The 27,452-nt window shown below is 35.3% G+C and overlaps 3 protein-coding genes across 3 annotated transcripts; 2 read left to right on the top strand and 1 right to left on the bottom strand.

The window, feature by feature from the left end:
• Positions 1–5,586: 5,586 nt before the first annotated feature.
• On the bottom strand, positions 5,587–7,454 carry THX (thioredoxin X). The gene is made up of 2 exons (XM_078294508.1): positions 7,055–7,454; positions 5,587–5,954 (listed from the first exon to the last, which is right to left on the bottom strand). Exons 1-2 carry the CDS (start codon positions 7,382–7,384, stop codon positions 5,748–5,750), a joined length of 537 nt encoding a protein of 178 aa, XP_078150634.1. The 5' UTR covers positions 7,385–7,454; the 3' UTR covers positions 5,587–5,747.
• Positions 7,455–15,087: 7,633 nt separating this feature from the next.
• Positions 15,088–17,683, top strand: LOC144548194 (heat shock 70 kDa protein 18-like). Its single transcript, XM_078296900.1, has 2 exons — positions 15,088–15,301; positions 15,907–17,683. The coding sequence occupies exons 1-2, from the start codon at positions 15,088–15,090 to the stop codon at positions 17,658–17,660; spliced, it is 1,968 nt and encodes a 655-aa protein (XP_078153026.1). The 3' UTR covers positions 17,661–17,683.
• A 2,009-nt stretch (positions 17,684–19,692) lies between these two features.
• On the top strand, positions 19,693–25,064 carry LOC144548183 (heat shock cognate 70 kDa protein-like). Its single transcript, XM_078296891.1, has 3 exons — positions 19,693–20,031; positions 22,135–22,489; positions 23,966–25,064. The coding sequence occupies exons 1-3, from the start codon at positions 19,821–19,823 to the stop codon at positions 25,062–25,064; spliced, it is 1,665 nt and encodes a 554-aa protein (XP_078153017.1). The 5' UTR covers positions 19,693–19,820.
• The last annotated feature ends 2,388 nt before the right edge of the window (positions 25,065–27,452 follow it).

Here is a 27,452-nt window from a genome sequence, read left to right as displayed (position 1 = left end):
GTATGTATGGTCCCTCTACTCCACACCCAAGGCAAGCATTTCTAGAAGAATTGCAAAATTTGAAACCGACATATCACACGCCCTGGCTCTTGTGTGGTGATTTCAACATAACCATAAATCCAGAAGATAGAAATACAACCCCAACAGATTGGAGAACACCATTGCAATTCTCAAGATTGATCTCATCTCTTGGATTATTAAACCTTACGTTACATGGAAGGCATTTTACATGGTCGAACGAACGGGGTAACCCGACAATGGCAAGGTTGGATCGGTTTTTAATCTCTACGGAATGGAATCACAAGTATCCAAACTCTCTGCAGAAAGCTCTGCCGAACACGTCATCTGATCATTGCCCAATAATGCTCATAGCCAAAGCCGGGTTTAGGAAAACAAAATTTTTTTGTTTTGAAAATTTATGGCTTAGGTTTCCAAGGTTAGAAGAAGTGGTAGTACAATCTTGGAGCTCCCAGTCAGTGGCTCAAATGCCAATTCAATTACATAGCAAGCTGCAAAAGCTACAAAAGGAGATAAAACAGTGGGCTGCACAAAAGGTGGGAGTAATAAAAAATCAAGTTGAGGCTTGCCGAGAATTTTTAGGGTGGATTGATAAGGTCAAAGAGCATAGACATGTGTCGGATCTTGAAAAATTCATAACTGCAATAATTAAAAGGAGGTATACCGAGTTGTCAGTTATCGAGGAGGATATGTGGAAACAAAGATCAAAATTAAACTGGGAGTTGCAAGGAGACAAAGGCACTAGGTTCTTTCATGCAAAGGCATCAGACAACAAAAATCACAATAGCATATCACAAATTGAATTCCAAGGTGTCATGCACTCGGATCAGAGAGCTAAAAATTAAGCATTTTTTCAACACTATTTAGCTTTGATGGGCACACAATCTAGGCAAATGCCTCAGATTTATTGGGAGAATCTATATGAACATAGATTGGATCTTGCTCATCTCGGAAGGCAAATTGAGATTGAGGAGATAAAAAATGTGGTAAGTTGCTGGTCGAATAATAAAAGTCCCGGTCCAGACGGGTTTTGTTGTACCCTGAAATATTGCCAATTAAATAAACAGAAATTGGTAATAATTTAAATACTTGGAAAGACGCCAAATGGTTTAAAATCTTTCCGAAATGAAGGGAAATGACATATTAAAACTCATGGTAATATTCTACGTTTAAAACCATGAATTTTGATATAAAATTCAGATTCTAACTCCAAACGATTAAAGAGTTATGGATTTTCAAAGTTTTGATGACATGGCAACCTCTGATTGGTGCCACCTCAGCCTGGGTACCCTTAACATTAAACCTAATTATTCCGGGTGCAATTTGGGGTATACCAAACCTAAACCTGACCCCTGGGGCTCACTATCAGCCCCTCAGAGTTAAATTTCGCTGAGGATTGGATATAGATGAGCTCAGTGCATTGAAAATGAACTCCGTACACCGGGTGGCAGTGCAATGGTGCATGATGCACCCTGACTTGCCAGATCAAACAAGGGAAGCGCTGAGTTTAAACTCAGCGCCTTTGGTCCCTTCGTTTTGTGTGCTCTTGGAGCACCATAAGCCATGCCACTGCCTTCTTGCGCGGCCTATGATACGCCAAGCTCACCCATGTCTTAATGAAAGAAAACGTCGGGTTTGAGCCGCTGACAAGCAGGCCCCTTGCTCTGACTTCTTCTTCTTCCCCTCTCTCATGGCCTAAGCCGATTCTTGAGCTCTAAATTCGCCTAAATAAAGAAGGGATTGAAACAAAGCGTATGAGGGATTGAAAGGAATACCTTCCCTCTCCTCCTTTCTCAAACCTTGAAGGTTATCTCTCTCTCACAAGTTCTGATTTTGACCGAGAAGAGAAGAAAAGGAAAATTATGAACTTAAGCTAAAGGTGCAATCAAGCCTTGAAACTTGGCAAAAGTACTAAAGGGGTGTAGGCGATGCCACTTGCACTCTTAATTTGAAATGAAATGGACTTAAGAAGATGAATTGCTCAAGAAGCACCAGCTCGGTTCATGCCATGGCCGAGAGCATTGGATTCGTTATCCAAGTGATAAATTACGCCTAGGAACATGATAACGAACATTATACGATGCTCTCTGTCATCCCCACATGTTTGAGGCTCAGTAATTAAGAAGGGGCCATGTTAAGCCTTGAGGTGGCTCGGGTCCAACACAACATGGCTCGTTGGCTATTAACAGCTCACCCTGGTCCCCAGGACACGTGCCTAGAGCACCTGAAATCAGTCCAAAATAGAGGAATCTTCCTCTGCACAAATGGAGTCATGCAATCAAGCCTTCCTTCCAGAAGCCATGAAATCAAGGGCTATTATGCCATGCAGTGCCCTAATGGTTGATCTGAGGGTCCAAGTTGATCCAACTCATAATTGGTGACATGTTACAGTGTGATTGGGTGATCCCCTGCACAGATGCTCATGGAAAGATGCCAATCAACCACAGACATTTGATCAAACACCTCTGGTTAAGATAAGACCACCTCAACCCTACCAAACCCTAAGCTGAGCTCTTTGCCTATAAAAGGGCACCTCAAATGAAGAACAAAGACACACACAGACAGGAAGGAAGAGAGACATACACACAAAAGAAGAGACAACAAGCATACACCCACACATACACACACATACACCTACATACATTGGCGTACATTGACAAAGTGCTGAATCGGTTCAGCATGCAGGATTCTAAGAGAGGATTCCTGCCAATGTCACATGGTGCTCAGCTAAGCAAGACTCAGTGTCCTTCGACAACTGATGAGCGAAGCAATATGAGTAGAGTACCATACTCTTCGGCTATTGGCTCTATCATGTACGCCATGTTGTGCACTCGCCCTGATGTCTCGTACGCTTTGAGTGTGACGAGTAGATATCAGGCTAATCCAGGCAAAGAGCACTGGGTTGCTGCAAAGAATATCCTTAAGTACTTGAGAAGAACTAATGATATGTTTCTCGTCTATGGTGGTGATTCCGAGCTGGTGATTAATGGTTACACTGATGCCAGTTTCCAAATTGATCGTGATGACTCAAGATCACAATCTGGGTATGTATTCATACTCAACGGTGGTGCTGTGAGCTGGAAGAGTTCAAAGCAAGAGACTACAACAGACTCAACCACCGAAGCAGAGTACATAGCTGCATCCGAGGCAGCTAAAGAGGGTTTCTGGATCAAGAAGTTCCTTAGCGAACTTGGAGTGGTTTCCAGTGTTCAAGGCCCTGTGGACCTCTACTGTGACAACAATGGAGCTATGGGTTCCCTCACCGTCAGATTTGCTTTAGGATTCATGTGTACGGATTTTAAAGTAGACGTGAAATTGCAGGCGCGAATCCTAAAGCAGATCCGACGGTAAAGAGAACTCATCGAACACAAAAGTGGTCCGATGGGCGTCGGACGCCCCCTCTCCCAAGGGATAATGCTAGACGACAGAGAAGAGAAAGGTCAAGAGACGTCTGAATTTTTAGTGGAGGAAAAATCGGGTATGGGCCTAAAAATATTCAACCTTTCTTTTAGCCCATGTCTAAATAGAAGTGAAAGAATAATTTGGGCTTGACTTATAAATTATGTTCAAAAACTAAGAAATGAATCTATATAATTATGGAAGCTGATATGAGTACCCGCGCTACAGTACCCGCACCTAAACTGCCATAACTATTTGTGGGGACCAAACTGCCATAATTGCACTTCAGATCTGTAACTTTTTTTTTAATATTAATAGTCAAATTTTGAAGTATGTAGTCCAAAGAACACAAGTATTTATGTCTATATAGTAAACAATATAAATGATAAATTAATTATTTTTAAATAATCGTACCCGCACTTTTTTTTGAAATTTATGATGTCGTACCCGCACCTAAACTGCCATAATTACTTGTGGGGACCGCAACTGTTCCAGATCTGTAACTTTATTTTAAAATATTAATAGTCAAATCTTGAAGTATATAGTTCAAAGAACACAAGTATTTATATCTATATAGTAAACAATATAAATGATAAATTAATTATTTTTAAATAATCGTACCCGCATTTTTTTTGAAATTTCTGACGTCGTACCCGCACCTAAACTGCCATAATTGCTTGTGGGGACTACAATCGTTCCAGATCTATAACTTTTTTTTTAGTATTAATAGTCAAATCTTGAAATATATAGTTCAAAGAACACAAGTATTTATATCTATATAATAAACAATGTTGTAATTTTTACATAACTGCTTGTGGGGACCTAAACTGCCATAATGTTGTAATTAGATCCATCCTCTTTTTGCATATAACACTGAAAGTATTAATATCTAAGTATTGAAAGTATTTATATCTATGCACTAAAGTATTTATTTTTATGAGGTCAACTATTTTTGTTAGAGAAATATTGACGCGGAATTAGTGCCGAGGCTTTGAAAGGGTGCTACTGGAATTTTAGAATAATAATTAGTTGAGACTATATAATATCTTTTAAGAATAATAATTAGTGGGGACCATAATACATTATTCCTCTAAATGCAAGTACTGTAGCGCGGGTACAGAAATGATTATTCTTTGACTTATTACATCATGTTTTATGTAAAATACTATTCGTATATTTGTTTAAAAAAAAAATACTGTTCTGCACTTGACTTATTATAAATTACCTATGTTGGGATATAATTTTTTTTTGTAAAACTACAGTGTTCTTAAGCTCATCGAGCTCTTTGGTGAGCTTAACTCTAAAACCTATTGCATTAATTTTAAATATAAATTCAAACCATTGAAACCGATCTACTTCACAAGTGATACATTTACATGTCAAATTTATAAATTTTCAGATTAACTTAGCATGAAGTCAAGTGGTAAAAAAACGATGAAAAATAAACATGTTAAAATTATCTTATAATTTTTTTTTTACCACTTGACTTTATACTAAACTAATTTATAAATTTGACATGTAATTGTGCCAGAAGTCATTCTCATAGGTTTCGAAGTTAAGCTTTACCAATCGTGTAGAACTTATGGACAGTTAAAAATGCCATTGATTTATGGCAATAAAGTATTATAAGAAACATTTTATATTGACGCCCATTTTACAATATAGACATAATACGCATTTATTTTGTATTTCTGATCGAGTCATTACCAAAAAAAACGTTGGTTTTGAATTAAGTTTTTTTCTTTTTTAATATTTACATCTTTTGAAGCTCCAATTTTAAAGATGGATACAACAATCCAATAATTTTAACAGATGTATCAATTTATAATTTATCATCTCTTGCCAAAACAAATAGTAGATATGTATGTATGCGTGTCTAGTTCAAATCCTACTACCAGAAACATTAAAACAATTTTGAACATTTTATCTGTCAAAAAGTAAAAATACAACTAACAATTTGTATTAAGAAAAAGGTAAGAGTTTAGTTGCAGCTAATTATATACAACTCCTCATGTTCTTTCTAAGTTAGAAAGAAAGAAGGAAGAAAGAAAAAAGAGAGAAAGAAAGAAAGGTGAACAAGCTTTTGTCAGTATAGACATGCATTGTCAGTATTTCTCAACAGAACATTTTTATTTTTTTACAAAAAATTTATATGACTGAGATTCCGTGGACATAGTTAATAATATTTTGAAGCATATCTCTGAAATACTGTTTATACAGTACCGCCGCGTATTTCTATCAATACACCAAATGGTTATAATAAACAAAAATTTAACAATTAGAACCGAATGAATTTTAATTTCACGTGAGTGTTCATACTGAATTACTGATTAGGCTACACTTGGAGACTCTAAGAAAGATTCCAAGTATTCCTTCAACTTTGCTTTAGTAATGGCTCCTTCTCTCCTGCTATCTGGTACTTCCTCTCCATTTTTGAACAGTATCAGAGTAGGCAGTCCATAAACCTTGTATTCTTCGATCAATTGCGGATTTGCATCATGGTCTATTTTTACTACCTTTATTCTTCCCTCGAATTCCTGGTAATTAATGAAACAACTTTTTTGTTATCTCTGTTAGTGGTAATTTCAACAGTTTCACATAAAACCAGTGCTTTCAGGTGCTCTGTATTAAACAAAAACATCTGTTTCTAACTAATACCAGACAAAATCAACATGCATGAGCAACAATTTGAATTGTTTAAGTGAATAAGTTGCAAAATGGATTAAATGCATAATACTGACTCTTAATAGGTATTGTTAGAAAGAAATTGGATTCAACTTGTTGGTAATAAAATGCATAATACGTGATTTTCTATATAGTTTAGAGCAAAATGTATGGTTACTGTAAAATTGACCCCCATACTCAACATGAAAATTTTATATGATTGATCTCCAATGTGTGTTTCCATAACTTGAAAGTCGGGCTATGTCCCTGAGCATATATCTCTACTAAAGGTTTTCGAGAATACAGTGCATCCTCTAACCACCAAAGTAACATTTCTTTTACCATTAATTGTTAATGTACCAAGCAGTAATTAATAGGATAACTTGTACAATAAATGCATATTCAAAACAACAAAATGAGGAAATACTCTTTCTTGAAATATGCACAAATGGAAGTTTGATTCCTGTAGAAGCAAATGTGGTACAAAATTTCCTATAATTATATGATTTAAACTCTAATTGAGGAGTTTCAGTGCATTTTAAAATGATATTATGAAGTCGCATAAATTTTAAAGCTAAGGTATTTCTATATCACAAGACAGGTCTACAAACTTATTTTGCAATTTTGACATTTTTTATTTGACTTGGTAGGAAAATATTGCCAAGATGGGAAATTGATACTATTTTATTTAAAATTCCACTACCCATATCACAATTCTTAAAAAACAATGCAAAAATTCCATTGGAAAATTTAGCATTGAAGAGAATTCCATATCAAACAAGAAATTATCGGGTAATAATTTTAACAGAGTAATTTTGATTTCATGCAGCACACAAACTATAGAATCAAAACAGCACTTTATAAGGTTCATGCGCTGCATGAAGCCAAATCTTCTCTGTTAAAATCTTCACCCAAATTATCAATCAAACAAGCATTGGATAAGAAAAAAAAAAGGGGAAGAAAGGAACCGGACCTGAGAAGCCCAATCCACAGCAGGAGCAATCAGGCGGCAGGGCCCACACCAGTCAGCCACAAAATCGACGAGAACTGGCAGCTCCGACTGCAACACCTCTGCACCAAATTCGCTCTGCCCGATGGTCTTGACCGCGCGGCAACTCAAAGGCAGCCTTGCCCTTCCGGTCAAGCGCCACTGACCGACGGGTCCCACTCTGCAGCGTGCTAGCTTTACCTGAGAAGGTGGGGATGATGAGAGCGCAAACTGGACCCGACGGGAAGAGGAAAGCGGTCTGACGGGTGGGGAAAGAGGATGAGAGGTTGCGTTGAAGAGGGTAGTAGTCGCCATGGCCAGATAGACCTCTCCACCACTCGCGCTCTAATCGTTTCTTTTATTTTTTTTATTTTTTCCGTGGAAATGGGAAGCGCGGGATGAGGTGGGATCAGCTCCGACTCGGAGAAGATTCCTAAAGTAAATCAAAATTTGTTTTAAGTACGCACCGTTCGATCAGAATCCTGGCACTGATGGGTGACTTCATTATTTGTGCAAAATAGATCGGACCGTTCGGATCTAAAATCAAATTTTGAGTTACAATAGGGAACCAAATTCGGCACGGATGGATGACGTTTGGTCGGGAGTAGATTGGGAATCTCTGTTAATAAATTAAAGGGTAAATGTTATGGAGTGAGTCCATAGTACTATGCATATTATGGGTTGTTACCGTGTTACGGCTCTATATTCGAGTTTTCAAATTTTAACGGTCGATCCGAACCGTTCATCTTGTTCTCCATATTAATATGTGTTTGGAGACCAAATTTTACATTTTTTGAAAATCTTTTACTATTTTTTTAGATATTTAGAATATCACTTAATCTGAAAATTCTGGACCATCCAAAAACAGTGATTTTCAATAAATCTAAAAAAATAGTAAAAAATTTCAAAAAATGTAAAATTTGGTCTCTAAACACAAATTAATATAGAGAACAAGATGAACGGTTCGGATCGACCGTTAGGATTTGAAAACTCGAATATAGAGCCGTAGCATGATAACAAATCGTAATATGCATAGTACCATAGACTCACTCAATGTTATGGCTCCCAAAATTTGGTATTTATGATAAATTGGTCTTTGTTATAAAATATATTTATGTGGATGTTCATTCTATAACTTCCAATATTAATTCTCATTTCATTGCCCACTACCTCCACTACCTCCATTATCTCCACTACCATGAGCATTCATTTTCTCATTTATTATTGTAACATCTCTTTCTAGCCTATAAATAGAGGATTTGTAAATAGAGAAGGGGATACACATATTATATACAATAGTGGAGAATAAAATTCTGTTATTGCTCTCTCTATCTCTTTTGTTATTTACTTACTTTTGTTGCAACTTTATTTTAATTTTACAACACGTTATCAGCACGACTTGCTCGGAAGAAGTTGCTAAGTAATCAAGTAAGTAATTTGTGTGATTAATTATTATATCTTTCATTAATTTAAATTTCCTTTAAATTTTTTATTATATTTGTTCTAGTTTATAAGAACCATTCCTTGAAGTTAATGATGGAATAATAACCTGAAGTTATTATCAAAACTAAATGTTTATCAAGAACCTGAAGTTCATATTACCTGAATATAATAATAAGAGTAATAACCTGAAGTTATTATCACAACTAAAATTTTATCAAGAACCCGAAGTTCGTATTACTTGAATAAAATAATAACTTGAAGTTATTATTAGAATTATTTACAATCTGAAGTTCTATTATAAATTTTAGTATAAAATTAATATAATAACCAGCAGTTATTATAGGCCACTAGATGAATAATAACCTGAAGTTATTCTCAATTAAAAAAACTTGAACTTTTATTAGAAATTTTCATATAAAATCAATATAATAACCAGAAGTTATTATAGGTCATTGGATGAAAATATAACCCGAAGTTATTTCAAATTAAATTTTACAATTGCGCAGCCAAGCAATTTAATAACCAGAAGTTATTAAATAAAATATTTTATTATAACCTGAAGTTATATAATATTAACCTGAAGTTATTAATACATTTAAATTTATTTATTTATTTATTCATGCAATTTACGTATTCTTTTATTTATATTTATTTATCTCATTTTTCATAATCTGAAGTTATAATATTAATAACCTGAAGTTATGACATTTATAATTCAAAATTATGGCATTCATAACCCGAAGTTATGACATTCATAACACGAAGTTATGGCATTAATAACGTGAAGTTAATGCGTATCTATTTTGTAGTACATATGACAAATCTCACAAAGTTTGAATTTATCTCATTTTTCATTTATCATAACTTGAAGTTATGGTAGTAATAACCTGATGTTGAAAATACATATTAATGAGAAAAAAAAAGTCATGAAGATGTTTGTTTCAGATGTGGAATGATAAATCATTGGTCGCGTACCTGTCGTACGCCAAAATATTTTGTAGAGCTATATTAAGCCACAATCAAGAAATAAGGGGAAAATGTGGAAACTAACTTTACTGAATATGACCCCAAAATGAATGCCATATGGATACACATCTTGATGTATCAGATTTCTTCCATAATGTCAATGAAGAAATATATATTATTATTTAGGGAGAAAATATAGTATAAAAATTTATATTTATGTTTAATAAAAGTTTAGTTTACTTTTAATTTTTTTTTATGAAAATAAGTTTAATGAATAAAAGTAATTTATTTTTGCATTTTAAAGGAAAATGACTGACACAATGATAAGTAATGAAGATCCATGTCTGGTAGACAGTGGAACAACTAATACCATATTGAAATGTAAGAAATACTTTTCACAATTGCATCTTGGTGAGAATATTATTCACACTATATCTGGCACAAGTAATTTAATAGAAGGCTCCGGAAGAGCTTGTATTTTGTTACCTGAAGGAACAAAATTAATAATAGATAATGCATTATATTCAAGTAGATCCAGAAGAAATCTACTAAGCTTTGAAGATATTCGAAAGAATGGTTATCATATTGAAACTATGAATGAGAAAAATTACGAGTATCTTCATATCACATATATTAAGAATGACCAGAAGATCATAATTGAAAAGATGCAAGCAATGTCATATGGATTATATAGTACTTATATAATTAAAATAGAATCAAATATGGTTGCTAACCCGAAGTTAGCCGTTACTAACCAAAAGTTAGCCGTTACTAACCAGAAGTTAGCCGTTACTAACCAGAAGTTAGCTGTTACTAACCAGAAGTTAGTTGATCCAAAATTATTTACATTATGGCATGACAGATTGGGTAATCCAGGAAATATAATGATGAAGAGAATAATTGAAAGTGCAAATGGGCATCCCCTAAAGGACCTGAAGATCCTATTATCAAAATATATGACATGCGAAGCATGCTCTCTTGGAAAACTAATTATTAGGCCATCTCTAAATAAAGTTGGACCTGAAGCTCCTTCATTTTTAGAAAGAATTCAAGGAGATATATGTGGACCTATTACACCTCCATGTGGACCGTTTAGATATTTTATGGTGTTAATTGATGCATCAGCACGCTGGTCACATGTGAGTTTGTTAGCAACAAGAAATGTTGCATTTGCTAGACTATTAGCACAAATTATCCAATTGAGAGCTAATTTTCTGGATTATCAAATCAGAAGAATCCGGCTTGATAATGCAGGTGAGTTCACTTCTCAAACTTTTAATGATTATTGCATGTCTATTGGAATTACGGTAGAACATCCAGTGGCCCATGTTCATACACAAAATGGTATGGCAGAATCATTGATTAAAAGATTACAATTAATTGCTAGACCATTACTCATGAGGTCTAGTACCGTCTTCCGCATGGGGACATGCCATATTACATGCCACTGCACTAATTAGATTAAGACCAACTGCTTATCATAAATATTCCCCATTACAATTGGTCTCCGGAAGAGAACCAAATTTGTCTCATCTAAAGGTATTTGGTTGTGCAGTATATGTTTCAATTTCTTCTCCACAATGCACAAAAATGAGACCTCAAAGAAGGTTGAGAATTTATATTGGTTTTAACTCTTATTTTATTATTAGATATTTAGAACCATTAACAGGAGATGTTTTTACAGCAAGATTTGCTGATTGTCATTTTAATGAATCAATATTCCCAAATTTAGGGGAAGAAAAACAAAAACTGGATAAACAAGTAACTTGGAATTCATCGTTATCTTATCTTGACCCTCGAAGTGGTCAATGTGAACTCGAAGTTCAAAAGATCATAAATATGTAAAGAATTGCAAACGAATTGCCTGATGCATTCACAGATACGAATAGAGTTACTAAATCACATATTCCAGCTATAAGCGCACCTGCTCGAATTGACATTACAAAAATATCTAATGAATCCAATGTGCGTAGAAAACGTGGAAGACCACTTGGTTCTAAGGATGTAAATTCACGTAAAAGGAAAGAGCAGAATAAAGCAGTTGGTTCAACTCCAGAAGAGGTTGATGGTAAATCTCCTGAAGAAGTCAATAAAACTCCAGAAGAGGTTGACAGTAAAACTCCTGAAGAAGTATATAAAATCCCAGAAGAGATTAATGATATAACTCATGAAGAAGTTAATAAAACCCCAGAAGAGGTTGATGAAGTTCCAAAAGAAACTCAAGTACCAAATGATTATGAGATTTATATAAATTATGTAATAAATGATACTATATTAAATAGAAATAAAACATATGTTGATGAAATCTTTGCATTCGCTATAGCAAGCGATGTTATAAACAAAGAATATAATGTGCCAAAAACTCTAGAAGAGTGTAGATATAGAAATGATTGGCCTAAATAGAAATATGCCATACAAGCATAATTAAGCTCATTAGACAAGCGACAAATATTTGGACCTGTAGTCCAAACGCCCAAAGATGTTAACCCTGTAGGTTACAAATGGGTATTTGTCATAAAAAGAAATGAGAAAAATTAGATTGTGAGATATAAAGCAAGGCTTTACATAAATACCTGGAGTTGATTATGAAGAAACATATTCACCTGTAGTGGATGCGATAACTCTCAGATTTCTAATAAGTCTCACAGTTACATAAAATCTAAAAATGCGACTTATGGATGTTGTAACAACATATTTATATGGTTCACTTGACAATGACATATACATGAAAATTCCTGAAGGATTGAAAATGTCTGAAGCATATAAGTCAAAACCTAGAGAGATGTACTCTATAAAATTAAGAAGATCTTTATACGGACTAAAACAATCTGGTCGAATGTGGTATAATCGACTAAGTGAGTACCTTCTAAAAGAATGATATAAAAATAATATAAATAGTCCGTGTGTTTTTATTAAAAGATCAAATCTAGGTTTCACAATCATTGCAGTGTATGTTGATGATTTAAATATTATTGGATCTCCTGAAGAGATTGAGAATACTGCAAAATTAATGAAGAATGAATTTGAGATGAAAGACCTTGGTGTAACAAAATTTTGTCTCGGCCTGCAGATCGAACATCTAAAGAATGAAATATTTATCCATCAATTAAATTATGTTGAAAAAATATTAAAGAGATTCAATATGGATAAAGCTCATCCTTTGAGCACACCAATGGTCGTACGATCGCTAAATACAGAAAATGATCATTTTTGCCCACAAGAAAATAATGAAAAAATGCTTGGTCATGAAGTACCATACTTAAGTGCAATCGGGGCATTATTATATCTTGCAAATAATACGAGACCCGATATCTCATTTGCAGTAAATGTGTTAGCAAGATATAGTTCCAAACCAACCAGCAGACATTGGAATGGAATTAAACATGTATTTCGGTATCTCTGCGGAACTAGAGATATGGGGTTACTATCAAAAAGATAAAAAATCCAATTTAGTTGGATATGCAGATGCGGGATATTTATCAGATCCACATAAAGCACGATCTCAATCAGGATATGTATTCACCTATTGTGGAGCTGCAATTTCATGGCGATCGACAAAACAAACTCTTACAGCTACATCTTCAAATCACGCCGAACTGGTCGCCTTATACGAGGCGGGTCGAGAATGTGTTTGGTTACGGTCAATGATTCAAAATATTCAAGAAGAATGCGGACTTGAAAACATCAATGTAAATCCTACTCTGTTATATGAAGATAATGCGGCATGCATTGCACAAATCAAAGAAGGATATATCAAAGGAGACCGAATTAAACATATTGCACCAAAGTTCTTTTCGACACATGACCTGCAAAAAGAAGGCGTAATAGATGTTTGCCAAGTTCGATCAATCGACAATCCGGCAGACCTATTCACAAAATCTTTACCGACAAAGGTTTTTGTACAACTCACAAAGAAGATAGGTCTACATCGATTGAAGGATATTCAATGATATCAAAATGAGGGGAAGCATTATACGCACTGTACTCTTTTTTCCTTAACCAAGTTTTTATCCCAATGAGTTTTTCTTGGTAAGGTTTTTAATGAGGCAGTACATGGTCCTGAAGTATCATGTTAATATCGATCCTGAAGTATCATATTAACAGCGTATAATGAAAGATGAACATACAAGGGGAAGTGTTATAAAATATATTTATGTGGATGTTCATTCTATAACTTCCAATATTAATTCTCATTTCATTGCTCACTACCTCCACTACCTCCACTATCTCCACTATCATGGGCATTCATTTTCTCTTTTATTATTGTAACCTCTCTTTCTAGCCTATAAATAGAGGCTTTGTAAATAGAGAAGGGGATACACATATTATATACAATAGTGGAGAATAAAATTCTGTTATTGCTCTCTCTATCTCTTTGGTTATTTACTTACTTTTGTTGCAACTTTATTTTAATTTTACAACAGTCTTCCAATTTTTGGTCAAACGCTCCTACAAGTTATGTAATCAGCGAGAACAATATCTCCAGCAGTTAATTTACTATATTTAATTCTTGATTTTAAATATGAAATGACTATAATATTCTTGATAATTTTATTTTATATTGTTTAAATTAAAACAATAATATTTTAATGAAATTTTAATAATAATTTTATTAATTTAAAATTAAGATTGAAATTTGCAAAGAATAATTAAACAATAATATTCTAGTCATTTCACATAATGCTTGCTTTTTTTATGTACAAATAAAATGTTTTTTTTTGTTATAAAGTTTCATTATTTGTGAAACCATATCTTCCCGATAAAAATAAAAAAAAACAAAATATACAAAAATCAGAAATAAAAACTGAAATAGCTGACCTATCTTCATTATAAATATATAATCAATAGCCTTCATTTTTAAGAAAAATGTATTAATTTCTACAAATTGAAAATTCATAAATTCATAAATCATAAATATTTAAATATTATACTATACTTTCGAGAATAATAAGTCATTTTATATTAAAATTTAATTATCAAATAATAAATTTTCTGTTGAGGGATGATTATCACTGAATACATTATACATGGTTGGAGCGAGGGAAGAGGATGTTTGTTATAATAAAAAATTCAGAAACTTATTCGTCACAAATTAAAATATTTTGTTGAAGGATCTCCATAATATCACTTCATTTATAATTAATTGATGCCTTTGAAAGCAAGGTGAAACTTCTGCACAAACTAGATTGAATATGTTGCTGTTATATATATTGTCAGATATATGCCTCGTTCATCGTTAAATTTATACTGGTTTAGTGCTTTTCTCTAATTAATTTAATTAATTAATTGGTGCACGCCGTATATAGTCGGGTCGGGTCTAAGAGTAAATGTCCCGATCCGATATGCAAGAAGTGGAATCGACTGGAGAGAGAGCAAGTAAATATTAAGGTTTTGAACATGGAAAACTGCGACTGTTTACTTTGCCCATGGGAAATCGATACCCAATTAAATTCCCATTTCCTCCCTCGCATGCAAAAATTAAATTTGCACTGCAAACAAAGAGAACACATCTGTTCTCCCGCCACCGTTTCAATAAAATGCGCATTCCTTCCCCTTTCCAGTATTCATACAACTATACTTTTGCTTAGTGTAACCAATCAAATTAGGCAATGGCTGAGAAAAGCACGAGTCCCGCAATCGGAATCGACCTCGGGACAACTTACTCGTGTGTTGGGGTCTGGCGGAATAACCGAGTGGAGATCATTGCCAATGACCAGGGAAATCGTACGACGCCTTCTTACGTGGCCTTCAAAGAAACCGAGAGACTCGTCGGTGATGCGGCTAAGAATGAGGCTACAAGGAATCCTAGCAATACTGTCTTTGGTGGGTCTCCTTCTTCTAATACTTTTTAACCTTATTTGTTAATAGCCCAGTGCTCTAGTAGACTAGTACATTATCAACTTGCTCATTTTTCATTTATTTATTTGTTTCATTTGGTGCTCTGCTTGATACTTCTTGAGATGAAATCAAAGTTCATATTTTGATTAATTGAGTCTTAGTTCATTGAAGTTTACCATGTAACTAACTCTTTGCTATGTTCTCAAGTTCAAAACACTGTGGCCTTAACTTGATTACTGTACAGAACTGTAAAGTGTCTAGAACTTACATGTTTTTGTAACATTAATCGATGCATCATAGTAGATAGAAAATCAGATATATACATATGCCAGTAGAGTAAATATTCCATTTGTTGTAAAAATGAGTGACTGGAAGTGGCCAATCTGGTTGTTGCTAATAGAAATTTAAAGTGGACATTGTTATGTGAATTTTTTTCGGACTGGACATATTATTTTTTACCTGAGCATTTTCTAGGATAATATTGCACAATTATTTATAGTAGAACTGACAATCTGACATATTAGAAAAATAGTCTTTTATTTGAGGCATAAAAAGAGCATATTGATTTGCTTGTTTACATTTTCTTTTAGCTGCCAAACGGTTGATTGGCAGACGCTACTCAGATGAATGCGTCCAAACTGACAAGAAGCTCTGGCCTTTCAAGGTAATCAAGGGAAATGATGATCGGCCCAGCATAATTGTCGATTATCAAGGTGAGGAGAAGAAATTTGCTGCTGAGGAGATATCGGCAATGATTCTTACAAAGATGAGAGCAGTGGCAGAGGCATTCCTCGGTTGCACTGTAAGAGATGCCGTTGTCACTGTCCCTGCATACTTCAATGATGCCCAGCGTCAGGCAACCAAAGATGCTGGCGTTATTGCTGGCCTAAATGTTATGCGTATAATGGATGAACCTACTGCAGCTGCTGTGGCTTACGGCTTTGATACAAATGATGTTAACTCTAGTGTGAAGAAGAATGTGCTTATATTTGACCTCGGTGGTGGCACTTTTGATGTCTCGTTGATTAGCATTAGCAAAGGTGTAATTGAGGTGAAGGCCACTGCTGGTGACACCCACCTCGGGGGGGAGGATTTTGACAACCGTATGGTGAATCATTTAGTTGAAGAGTTCAGAAGGAAGCAGAGGAAGGACATCAGTAGCAATCCGAGGGCTTTGAGGCGCCTCAAGACCGCATGCGAACAAGCAAAAAGAATCCTCTCTACTACCGCTCAAACGGCTGTCAACATCGACTGTCTCTATGAGGGGACTGATTTTTATTCCACAATAACTCGTGCACGGTTTGAAGAACTCAATGCGGACCTTTTCAAGAAATGTATTCAGACTGTGGCAAGGTGTCATGAGGACGCTGGCATAGTGAAGGACAATATTGATGTGGTGGTTCTTGTTGGGGGTTCTACTCGTATTCCGAAAATCCAACAACTCTTGAATAATTATTTTAGTGGTAAGAAGCTATGTAAAAGTATCCACCCAGATGAAGCTGTCGCATATGGTGCCGCTATACATGCTGCACATTTAAGCGGGCAAGGTACTAAGGAGATCAGAAATTTGGTGCTTATTGATGTTACCCCACTTTCCCTTGGCACTGATGTATCAGGTGATATCACACATGTCATCATTCCAAGGAACACACCAATTCCAACACAAAAGTCAGCAAGGTACTTCACAACCTGTGATTTCCAATCTAAAGTACGCATCCAAGTCTATGAGGGAGAGCGTGTGCGGTGTAAAGACAATAATTTACTTGGCCAGTTTGTTCTATCTGGGATCCATCCTGCACCAAGAGGTGAAACCAAGATTGATGTATCCTTTAAAATTGACAGCGATGGCATATTGCATGTATCTGCTGAGGAGTTAGTCAGCAGTAAAAAGAAACAAATCACCTTGATCAACAGAGAGGGCCGGCTCAGCAAGGAAGAAATAGATAGGATGGTGTGTGAAGCAGAAAGGTATAGAATGGAGGATGAACAATTCAAAAAGAAGGTTTTAGCCAAGAACTCGCTGGAAGGTTATACATACAGCTTGAGGAAGTTGGTGAAGGAGGATCAGGTTGTTTCAAAGGTACCAGGTGGATATGTGAAGTATATTGATGAAGCTGTCAACAACATGATGGAATGGCTCAAGCACGATGTGCCGAAAGATGCAAATGTGTATAACGCCAAGAAGAAAGATCTTGAAGAGATGAGCTCCACCCTCTCCAAAATGAGTTTATATGGTCCCGTTTTTGGAGGAAGATTTTCAAATTTTTGTGATGACCATTCTGAGACTGAAGAAGAGGACTATTCTTGTGGTGGTCATGAGGACTATGATTCTGATGATTACTAGGATATGTCATGTGTGATATTAATTTGTGGGAAAACTATCGTCTCTGTGATTTCTTTGTCTTTTGTCTTCTACTTTTGTTTGGATTGGAGTAGAAAAGGATTGGTGTTCTAATCTTTTGGAGTCTTGAACATTAGCTAGTAAGCTATTTTATTTGCTTGATATTTGCTTATCTTGTCCTTGCTTCTTAATTAATTGATAGTTATATGGAGTAAATCTTGTGAGTGATAGTTTAGTTTGCTTAATTATCATGTCCTTTGCATTTAGAATATAATTTTTTTTTTTCTCTTTGCGTTAATTTAGAAGGCGAGAAGACTGCTATAAATATAAATATATTAAAAATAATGAAAATTTTATAACAAAACAGAGAGGTTAAATTCAGGAAGTGGCAATAAAAGAAAATCAAACAGGGATGAACGGTGTGTATCCTCTGAGATATTCTAACTTTTGCGTAACCGACGTGTACCGTGTCTATTTGGGACAACGCAGGAGAACAGTATTATTTGTGCTTTAAGATTCATGCAGAATGTATTTGAACGGTTGAGATTTTCCAAAAAAAACACTCAAAGTTTGAGATATCTCAGAGGATGCGAATTCGGGATGAACAAGGTAAAGTAAAGCAAATGGTTCTTTTGACCCCAAAATATATTCTTCCCACTTCAGAAATTTGATAGGGTATTTGCATAGAAAAAAAAAAAAAAAAGCCTTTTCACAAATGGTTCTTTTGACCCCAAAAATTTGTGTTATATTGGGATAATTGGACCTTTTCTCTACCGTTTAAATCAGCCCCCTTAACAATTGCAATCGGTTAAATTCATTTTTTTTTTACTGAATACTTATTTATGCCGATGTAAAACTGCCATGTGACACTAGCTAGGTGATAGCACACAAAGGTCAGAAAGTTAATAATGCCTTCATAAATGATAGTTTAAGGACAAAATTAAATAAGACTTTTCTCCTTTTTTTCAGGTTCCTTCAAGTGGTTCATTAGGGTTTTGGATATTGCAAACATAGAAGAAAAAATAGAAAAAGAGCAAGAGAGATTTTTCTCAACACATGAGCGAAGGCAAAAGAGAACAATAACCAAAACAAGAAAGAAAAAGGCATATTTATAACATGGGAGAGAGAAATCGCCCAAGGGTCAAAGAGTGCATATAGCAGGTGCACAAATCGTGCGGTTAAGCGAGCGAGGGTTAGAGCGCAAAGATTTGATGGGACGGGAGTAGATCAAGCAGCAGTCACGCTGGAGAGAGAGAGAAGGGAGAAGGGCTTAGGAATTCTTTTTTATAAACCATAATTTAAAAAAAAAAAAGATTTTTATGAAATCAACATGATTATTTTTTTTTTTTAAAATCATAAGAATTAAAATGTCATTTTAGTCTCGGAAAAAAAATAATTTGGAATCAAAATAGCAATTTGGTCCCATATATTTTCACAATTTTTCAACGTATTTTTTTTCTCAAAATCTGTGAAAATGACTCGGACCGAATTTTGATTTGGTCAAAAAAAATTGGGACAGAAATGACATCTTAATTCTTATAATTTTTGTAAAAAATAAAGTAATCAAGTTAGTTTAATAAAATTCATTTTTTTATTTATGGTTTCCTAAAAAAATTCAGGGCCTAGAGTTCTCTCCAGCGCCAAGAGAGAACGACAAATTTTTCAAAGGGGCGGCCCCCAGCAGACAGAGAAGAAAAGGAGAGAAGGGAGGGGATTTTAAAAATTTTGCTTTAAGATTTGTGCAGAATGATTTCAATGGCTTTGATTTTGGAAATTCATTTCCTTCTCCACGAAGGAATAAAAAGGAGGGAAAGTTATTAAAGATGGTTTGGGAAAATTATTAAAGGTGGGGGACAATTTTATTCGATGGAAACCATGAATGGATAAAGCATTAGAAAAGGTGGTTTGGGTACAAACCGGGTAAAGAAGATTGGATATAGAAAAAAAAAAAAATTATCATTAAAGCCCGAGATGAGAGTGTTGAAAATAACTAACTAATCAAATATACCAACCCGAGATGCAACTTTTAGGTACACATATCAAAGGAGTGTGAACATTTTCATTTGCCCCCTAAGTTGTTCTCTGGCGCTATTTACTGATTTACTCTCCCATGCGATTGTTGCTCTCTCAGTCGATTCTTTTGCTTAGTGTAACCAATAGGCCATGGCTGGAAGCAGGAGCCCCACAATTGGAATCGACCTCGGCACTACATACTCCTGTGTTGGGGTCTGGCGGAATAACCGAGTGGAGATCATTGCCAATGACCAGGGAAACCGTACGACGTCTTCTTGCGTGGGCTTCAAAGAAACCGAGAGACTCGTTGGTGATGCGGCTAAGAATGAGGCCTCTAGCAACCCTACCAATACTATCTTTGGTGCGTCCTCGCTCTTCTAATATTTTCTTCTTTTTGATCAAGTGACTCAAACACAGAGCTTTCGTATTTATTTCTCACATTAATTGCCACATCCTTTAATTTCTCACTGGAGCTAGGGCTGGCAAAAAAATTCGAGATTCGTGATTCGATTCGGGTTTGATTCGGGTTTGATTCAAGTTTAATTCAATTCGAAATGAGTTCGAATTGAAACGAACCAAACCAGGTTCGGTTCGGAATTAATTCAAACCAAACTCAAACCTAGCCTGATTCGATCGAAATAGGTTCGTGATTTTTTTGTGGTTCGAATCTCATAAAATCACCGGTCATCCATTTACCTGATGAAATTAAAATTCAAGATAGAGAGTCATAATTTAACTTAGCCGACACTCCCTCGCTCTCAAATCTCAATAACCTAGTTCTCTCTCCACCTCTCCCTAACTCACTCTCCCTCTAGCTCTAAAATCTAGCCGACGTTCTCGGCAACTGGATGTCTCTCCGGCTGTCACTCCTCTCTCCGGCCTAGATGACTGTCTCTCCTCTCTCTTCGGTCGTCTCTCATAGTTCATACCAGTTAAGCCGTCTCTGATGTATTTTTTCATGAATAATTTTTCAACTTAAAAACACTTATTTCATAGTTCATACCAGTAAAAGGAAGCCATGTGAATTTTGTCTCGCAAGAAAAAATTAATGTATAAGCTACCGATATAACTAGGGCTGCTAAAAAATAATTTAGTTCGTGATTCGATTCGGGTTCGATTCGAAAAATGTGTAGTTCGCAATTAATTCGATTCGAAATGGATTCGGTTCGAAATAAATCAAACCAGGTTCGGTTCAAAATTAATTCAAACCAAACTCAAACCTAAGGTAAGTTCGATCGGTTCGGTTCGGTTCGTTGCCACCCCTAACTGGAGCTGTTTGTTTTTTTTTTTTTTTTAGAGTTAGTGGTTAAAGTAACCACCAAGAAATATTTTGATAAAAAAAAAATTACAAGAACCTTTTGTCTATGAACTGATCCTACATTGGTACCTATTTAACTGTACTGAACTTATTTCTCTAAATAGGAGAGCAGAATCCTGTTATTCAAAATCTAACCATTAATTTTTTTTCATGCACAACTCCCAACACAAATCAACAGTTAAGTTTTGAATAACAGAGTCCTGCTCTCCTATTTGGAGAGCAGCAGAGTTGGTTCCTTTATTTGAAGGCATCTCTCAGTATACAAAGTAAAACCAAAAGCACCAAATTTATTCTCTAATAGGTATCCCTCTCCTTTCATTTTTCACTTGGCACGCTGGACCATAAAATGTGTAATTTTCTTATTAATTGGATGTTTTTCCATCCAACATGTCATGAAGTTTTCCATTCTATGAGTAATCCAGCCAAAAAATGGGGGATCTGCACCGGGAAAAATATCAGGACAACATAATTCGTAGTACTTTATCAATCTGCTCTTTTATCATTATTTATCTGATTTATTTGGTGCTCCTGCTTGATGCTTCTTTAATTAGATGGTCATATTTTTTACTTTATTGAGTCTTACTTCATTAAAGTTCACCTTGTTACTAACTCATTGTTATGTTTTGATGTTCAAAATAGTGCCAAGAACTTGATTTGTTGCTTCTGTAACATTGATTCATGCATTGTAGTTGACCAATAATCTAGACTATTATAAATTAAAAACACAAATGCGAGTAGAATACAGTATTTTGGTTGTCAAATATGTGCTACTTGATGTGGCCAATCTGTGTGGTTGCTGCTACTAGAAAAAGTAGAATACAGTATATTTTGGTTGTCAGAAAGGTGCTACTTGATGTGGCCAATCTGTGGTTGCTGCTACTAGAAAAAGTAGAATACAGTATATATTTTGGTTGTCAAAAAAACTCTTGGTCAGAACAATTTTTATTTGATTTTTTTTATTTTTTTTACAAAAAGGTAGGATTAGAATTATAGTGACTTGATTAAATTAGAGCATTTTCTTGTTGAGTAAAGTACTTATCAATTATTTATCGTAGAATTGACTTGCAGAATCTAACATACCAATAGAAGAGTCAATTTATGGCTTAAAAATAGCATAATGATTTTCTTGTTTTCATTTTGTTTTAGCTGTCAAGCGGTTGATTGGCAGACGCTTTTCTGATCCATGCGTCCAAAGTGACAAGAAGATCTGGCCTTTCAAGGTAATTGAGGGCAATGATGACCGGCCCAATATCATTGTTGATTATCAAGGTGAGGAGAAGCACTTCGCTGCTGAGGAGATATCTGCAATGATTCTTACAAAGATGAAAGAAGTGGCAGAGGCATTCCTCGGTTGCACAGTAAAAGATGCTGTAGTCACTGTCCCTGCATACTTCAATGATGCCCAGCGTCAGGCCACCAAAGATGCTGGTGCTATTGCTGGCCTAAATGTTATGCGTATAATGGATGAGCCGACTGCAGCTGCTGTGGCTTACGGCTTTGATACAAATGAGGTTAACTCTTCTGTGAAGAAATTTCATGACAGATTGGCGGGTTGGGCGGCAAAAGATATGTCAATTGCAGGAAGATTAGTATTGATTAATGGGATACTCTCTTCCTTGCCGGTTTATTATATGTCATGCTTCAAATTGCCGATATGGGTAGTGGATGAGATAGATAAAATTAGACGAAATTTTCTTTGGCATGGTGTTTCAACGCAAAAGAAAATGAATTTGGCATGCTGGGAACTGGTGTGCAAACCGAAAAGAATGGGGGGTTTAGGAGTAATGGATATGAGAAAGTTCAATAATGCCCTCTTATTCAAATGGTGTTGGAAATGGGTCAAACCGCAAAACAACCTCATCAGGCCGATCCTGTTGCATATGGAATTGACAATGGATTTCATGCCTCTCACAATTTCCAAACTAGTTGGGTCTGCAAAATCATTCTGGAACAACTCGGTAACATATAAAATAGGAAGGGGGGTGGATATATGTTTCTGGCATCACAATTGGGGAATTGGAATAGTTAAAGATAACTACCCGGTACTGTACTCATATGCATCTCAAGATGCACAGACACTGGCCCAGGTCATAACAGGGGCGATGAGGATAAACCTTGCACTTAGGGATCCGATTTCAGAAGAAGCGGCAACAGAACTACAGGCACTTAAAGATGAAATGGGCGACATCATTCTCACGGCAGAAATGGACGAGGCAACCTGGAATTGGACAGCCACAGGAGCTTTCACAGTCAAATCAGCGTATCTAGCCATGAAAGATGGTCCATACGTGGGTACTCAAATACATCGCATATGGACAACCAAAGCACCGCCGAGATTCAAAGTGTTTGGTTGGTTAATGATTCTCAACAGGATATTAACAATAGATAATCTAGTTAGAAGAGGAATGATACTGGTAAATAGGTGTTCTATGTGCAAAGCCAGTGCGGAATCCGTTAAGCACCTCTTCCATGAATGTCAGATAGCGCAAAGGATACACGATGGCTTAGAATCCAAATATCTGATAAGAAGGCCCAGCTTTGAGCAATCAATACACCCGATTATTAACACAAAATTTACAAAGAAAGAAAGATCATTATTTCTTATAGCAAGCTTTGTAATATGGAGAGAAAGATGCACACGTATTTTCAGAGACTCAGAGCTTCAAATAAGGGATCTCATGGACCAGATACAAGAACAGTGGAAATATAGCGGAGAAGGAGCAGTTTGAAAGCGTGCCAGAAAGGCAATGGTGGCCAGAGCAGCAACTTTAGGGAATTTTATTCTTATTTCTATTTTACCTTTATTTTATTTCACCAAATTAAAATGGGTATGGATGAAAACTCATCTTGAGTTCTCATTATGTACTGCTTAGTTTTTTATTCCGCAATTTTAATGCTTTTTAGATAAATGTTTTGTAACATAACGTATGTAACAATTCATTAATCAATCAAATAGAGGCTTGACCTCTGTTCTATTCAAAAAAAAAAACTCTTCTGTGAAGAAGAATTTGCTTATATTTGACCTTGGTGGTGGCACTTTTGATGTCTCCTTGCTTAGTATTAGCAACGGTGTAATTGAGGTGAAGGCCACTGCTGGTGACACCCACCTCGGCGGGGAGGACTTTGACAACCATATGGTGAAATTTTTGGTTGAAGAGTTTAGAAGGAAGCATAGGAAGGACATTAGCAGCAATCCAAGGGCTTTGAGGCGCCTTAAGACCTCATGTGAACAGGCGAAGAGAATCCTTTCCACCACCACTCAAACTACTGTCAGCATCGATTGTCTCTATGAGGGAACTGATTTCTGTTCCACAATAACTCGTGCACGGTTTGAAGAGCTCAACGTGGACCTTTTTGAAAAATGTATTGAGACTGTTGCAAGGTGTCATAAGGATGCTGGTATAGACAAGGACAACATTGATGCGGTGGTTCTCGTTGGTGGTTCTACCCGGATTCCAAAAGTCCAACAACTGTTGAAGAACTATTTTAGTGGTAAGGAGCTATGTAAAAGCATTCACCCAGATGAAGCTGTCGCATATGGTGCTGCTGTACATGCTGCAAATTTAAGCGGGCAAGGTGCCGAGGAGATCAATAATTTGGTGCTCATTGATGTTACCCCACTTTCCCTTGGCACTGATGTAGAAGGTAATATCACAGATGTCATCATTCCAAGGAACATGCCAATACCAACACAGAAGTCAAAAGTGTACATCACGACCACTGATTTCCAATCTGCAGTCGACATAAAAGTTTACGAGGGAGAGCGTGTGCGGTGTGAAGATAACAATTTACTCGGGCGGTTTACACTATCTGGGATTCATCCTGCGCCAAGAGGTGAAACCGAGATGAATGTAACTTTTAAAATTGACAGTGATGGCATATTGCATGTATCTGCTGAGGAGCCAGTCAGTGGTACAAAGAAACAAATCACCTTGATCAATAGAGAGGGCAGGCTCAGCAAGCAGGAGATAGATAAGATGGTGCAGGAAGCAGCAAGGAATAGAATGGAGGATGAACTGTTAAAAGAGAAGGTTTTAGCCAAGAACTCATTGGAAGACTGCATTGAGTCTTCTTAGTTTATTGAAATATCCTTTGTTAGTTTATAGCTTAATCTCAGTAAAAGTTTGATCTTGTCCATGATTTTGTTTTTCCCAATTTTATATTTTCATTCTTAATTTTTTTAATATATATATTGGTCCCAGTCCATTTCTTACCATGCATTTAAGCTAATTGGTTGGTTCCATGCTTGATTGCCACGAAACACGCGCTTAATTCATGAATCCTTATTTTTCTGGGTTTTCTCACTTGTTGGGATATGATAGTATGGTTTCCACATTATTCATAATATAAAGTATACATTTTGAGACTAGTATCTCAGAGGTTAAAAATGTATTATATTAAGAAACAATTTTGTTCAAAATTCTGAAACTTAAGAATAAATATTCTAATTAAATGCTGACTAGTAACTATTACAAGTTAATAAGTTGAACGGTCGTAGAGAAACCAACAGACTTGGTGATTCAACCCGGGGCAATATTTTAACAGAGTAGTTTTCACTTCATGCAGTGCAAATATCATATTCAATGCTGTTTTGATTCTATGGTAGCTCATCTGCATGGAGTAAAATCTAATCTATTAAACTCTTAACCCGAGAGTAATCATGACATCCCAGGAATCTGAAGCGGCTCTACTCCAAATTTCCACTCAATTGCTGAGTAACTGACTACTTTCTTTTCTCCAAAACAAAAAACAAACTACTTTCAATCATTAAAAAAAAAAAGAGGAAAAGTGACTACTTCGATCTTAAGTATGCTTTCTGATAGATAATCACAGATTTTATGCGGCGCATGAAAAGTATCCCTTCGGTGTGTTCGTTTCTGCCTATAGTGGCTTACTGTGCAATGTTCTATAGTGATAAATGAATTATTTGGGTTCGGTGAGGTGAGATAAAAAATTCGTGATTTGAGAATAATTCGGGAATAATTCGGGAATGATTCACAATCATTCGGACCAGAAACTTCAGTCTTGCAAGAGAGCAAACAAAAAAAAAACTAAAAAAATGTTCTGGAAAAAATTCATGAATAATTTGTAAAATTCAGCAAAAATTCGTAAAATTCGTTAATTATTCATAATTAATTCGGTCAATCGAATAATTCGGCGTTCGATTCGGCATCACAAAAAAAAAAAAAAAATTGCGAACAATTCACAAATCTTGTGACTGCTAATATATGTGAAGACCACTTTGTGATAAACATCATCAATTATAAGGTTATATGAAGAGAAGATCCCTTAAAAGTTATAACTTTGAGGAAAAGCCCTTGGGCTTAGGCACCAAGTCATACCTACGTTCTTTGTCTACTTTGTTTCCCCGTTTTAAACATTTGAGATCTCAAATTATAAGGACATTTGAGATTTTAAATATTAATAACTATTGCTTTCTTTGTCTGCTTTGTTTCCCCGTTTTAGACAAAGGAAAATTAAGAACCGACGAAATTGATACTCATGTCCCGTTGTAAGCAAGAAAAAAGGAACCATGACCAACAAGGAAAGATATGTATATTGGTCACAGTCTATTTCTTAATTCTATCTATCCTTAATTCTTAATTGATACTCATTCTTAATTCTTTTAATATATATATTGGTCACAGTCTATTTCTTACCATGTACTTGAGCTTTGATTGGCTTCATGCCTGATTGCCACGAAATACGTGTTTTCAGAGGCGGATCTTAGTGTGTATTGGAAAGGTGGCTAAGTCACCCCTATGATTTTAAAATTTTAGTTATATTTATTGAAATTTAATTAAATTTTGTTTTTTCATAACTTTCTATAATCCAGTGCCCCTCAATAATAATTAAATGTTTACTTGTAGTCTAGTGGTTACATAGCTTTATTTTGTAGATCAGAGGTCTTGGATTCAAATCTCACTTTTAGTTTTATAGTTCCGCCCCTGCGTGTTTCCCGAATCTCTGGGTTGTTTCCAGGGGTTTTTTAAGTTCTCAATCTCTTTTAATTATTTTTAATTGACTTTTTTTTAGTTAAATAAATGTGTACTAATTGGATGTATATATTAATTATAAAAAATTTACATGTATTTCAGAAGTGATTAACATATTAAGTGTGAAAGTTCAAAATAACATATATGTATTATCTAATAATCAAGTGTACATTTGGAAGGATTAAATTTAAAAATTCAAAATAATTATAATAACATCAAGATGTGAGAACCATCATGTCGTCTACTTGTTAAAGACAATAATTTTTTGTGTAAAAAGTCACAAATTTGAAATTTAGATGAAGCATTCTTATAGATATTATCCCCCACCTTTATCTAACAAAGAACTTGAATGATATACAAGTTATTATCTCAAAAATAAAGGTTCAACCTCTAATTTTTCCCTAAAAAAATGCCTAATGATAAATATCAAGGACCTAAACAAAAAAAACTTGTTTATAATTTCAAACA

Source organism: Carex rostrata, chromosome 2, assembly GCF_964058835.1.
Source record: "Carex rostrata chromosome 2, lpCarRost1.2, whole genome shotgun sequence".
Classification (NCBI taxonomy): Eukaryota; Viridiplantae; Streptophyta; class Magnoliopsida; order Poales; family Cyperaceae; genus Carex; species Carex rostrata.
Note: the sequence above shows the minus strand (reverse complement) of the source record. Positions and strands in the feature narration are given on the sequence as shown.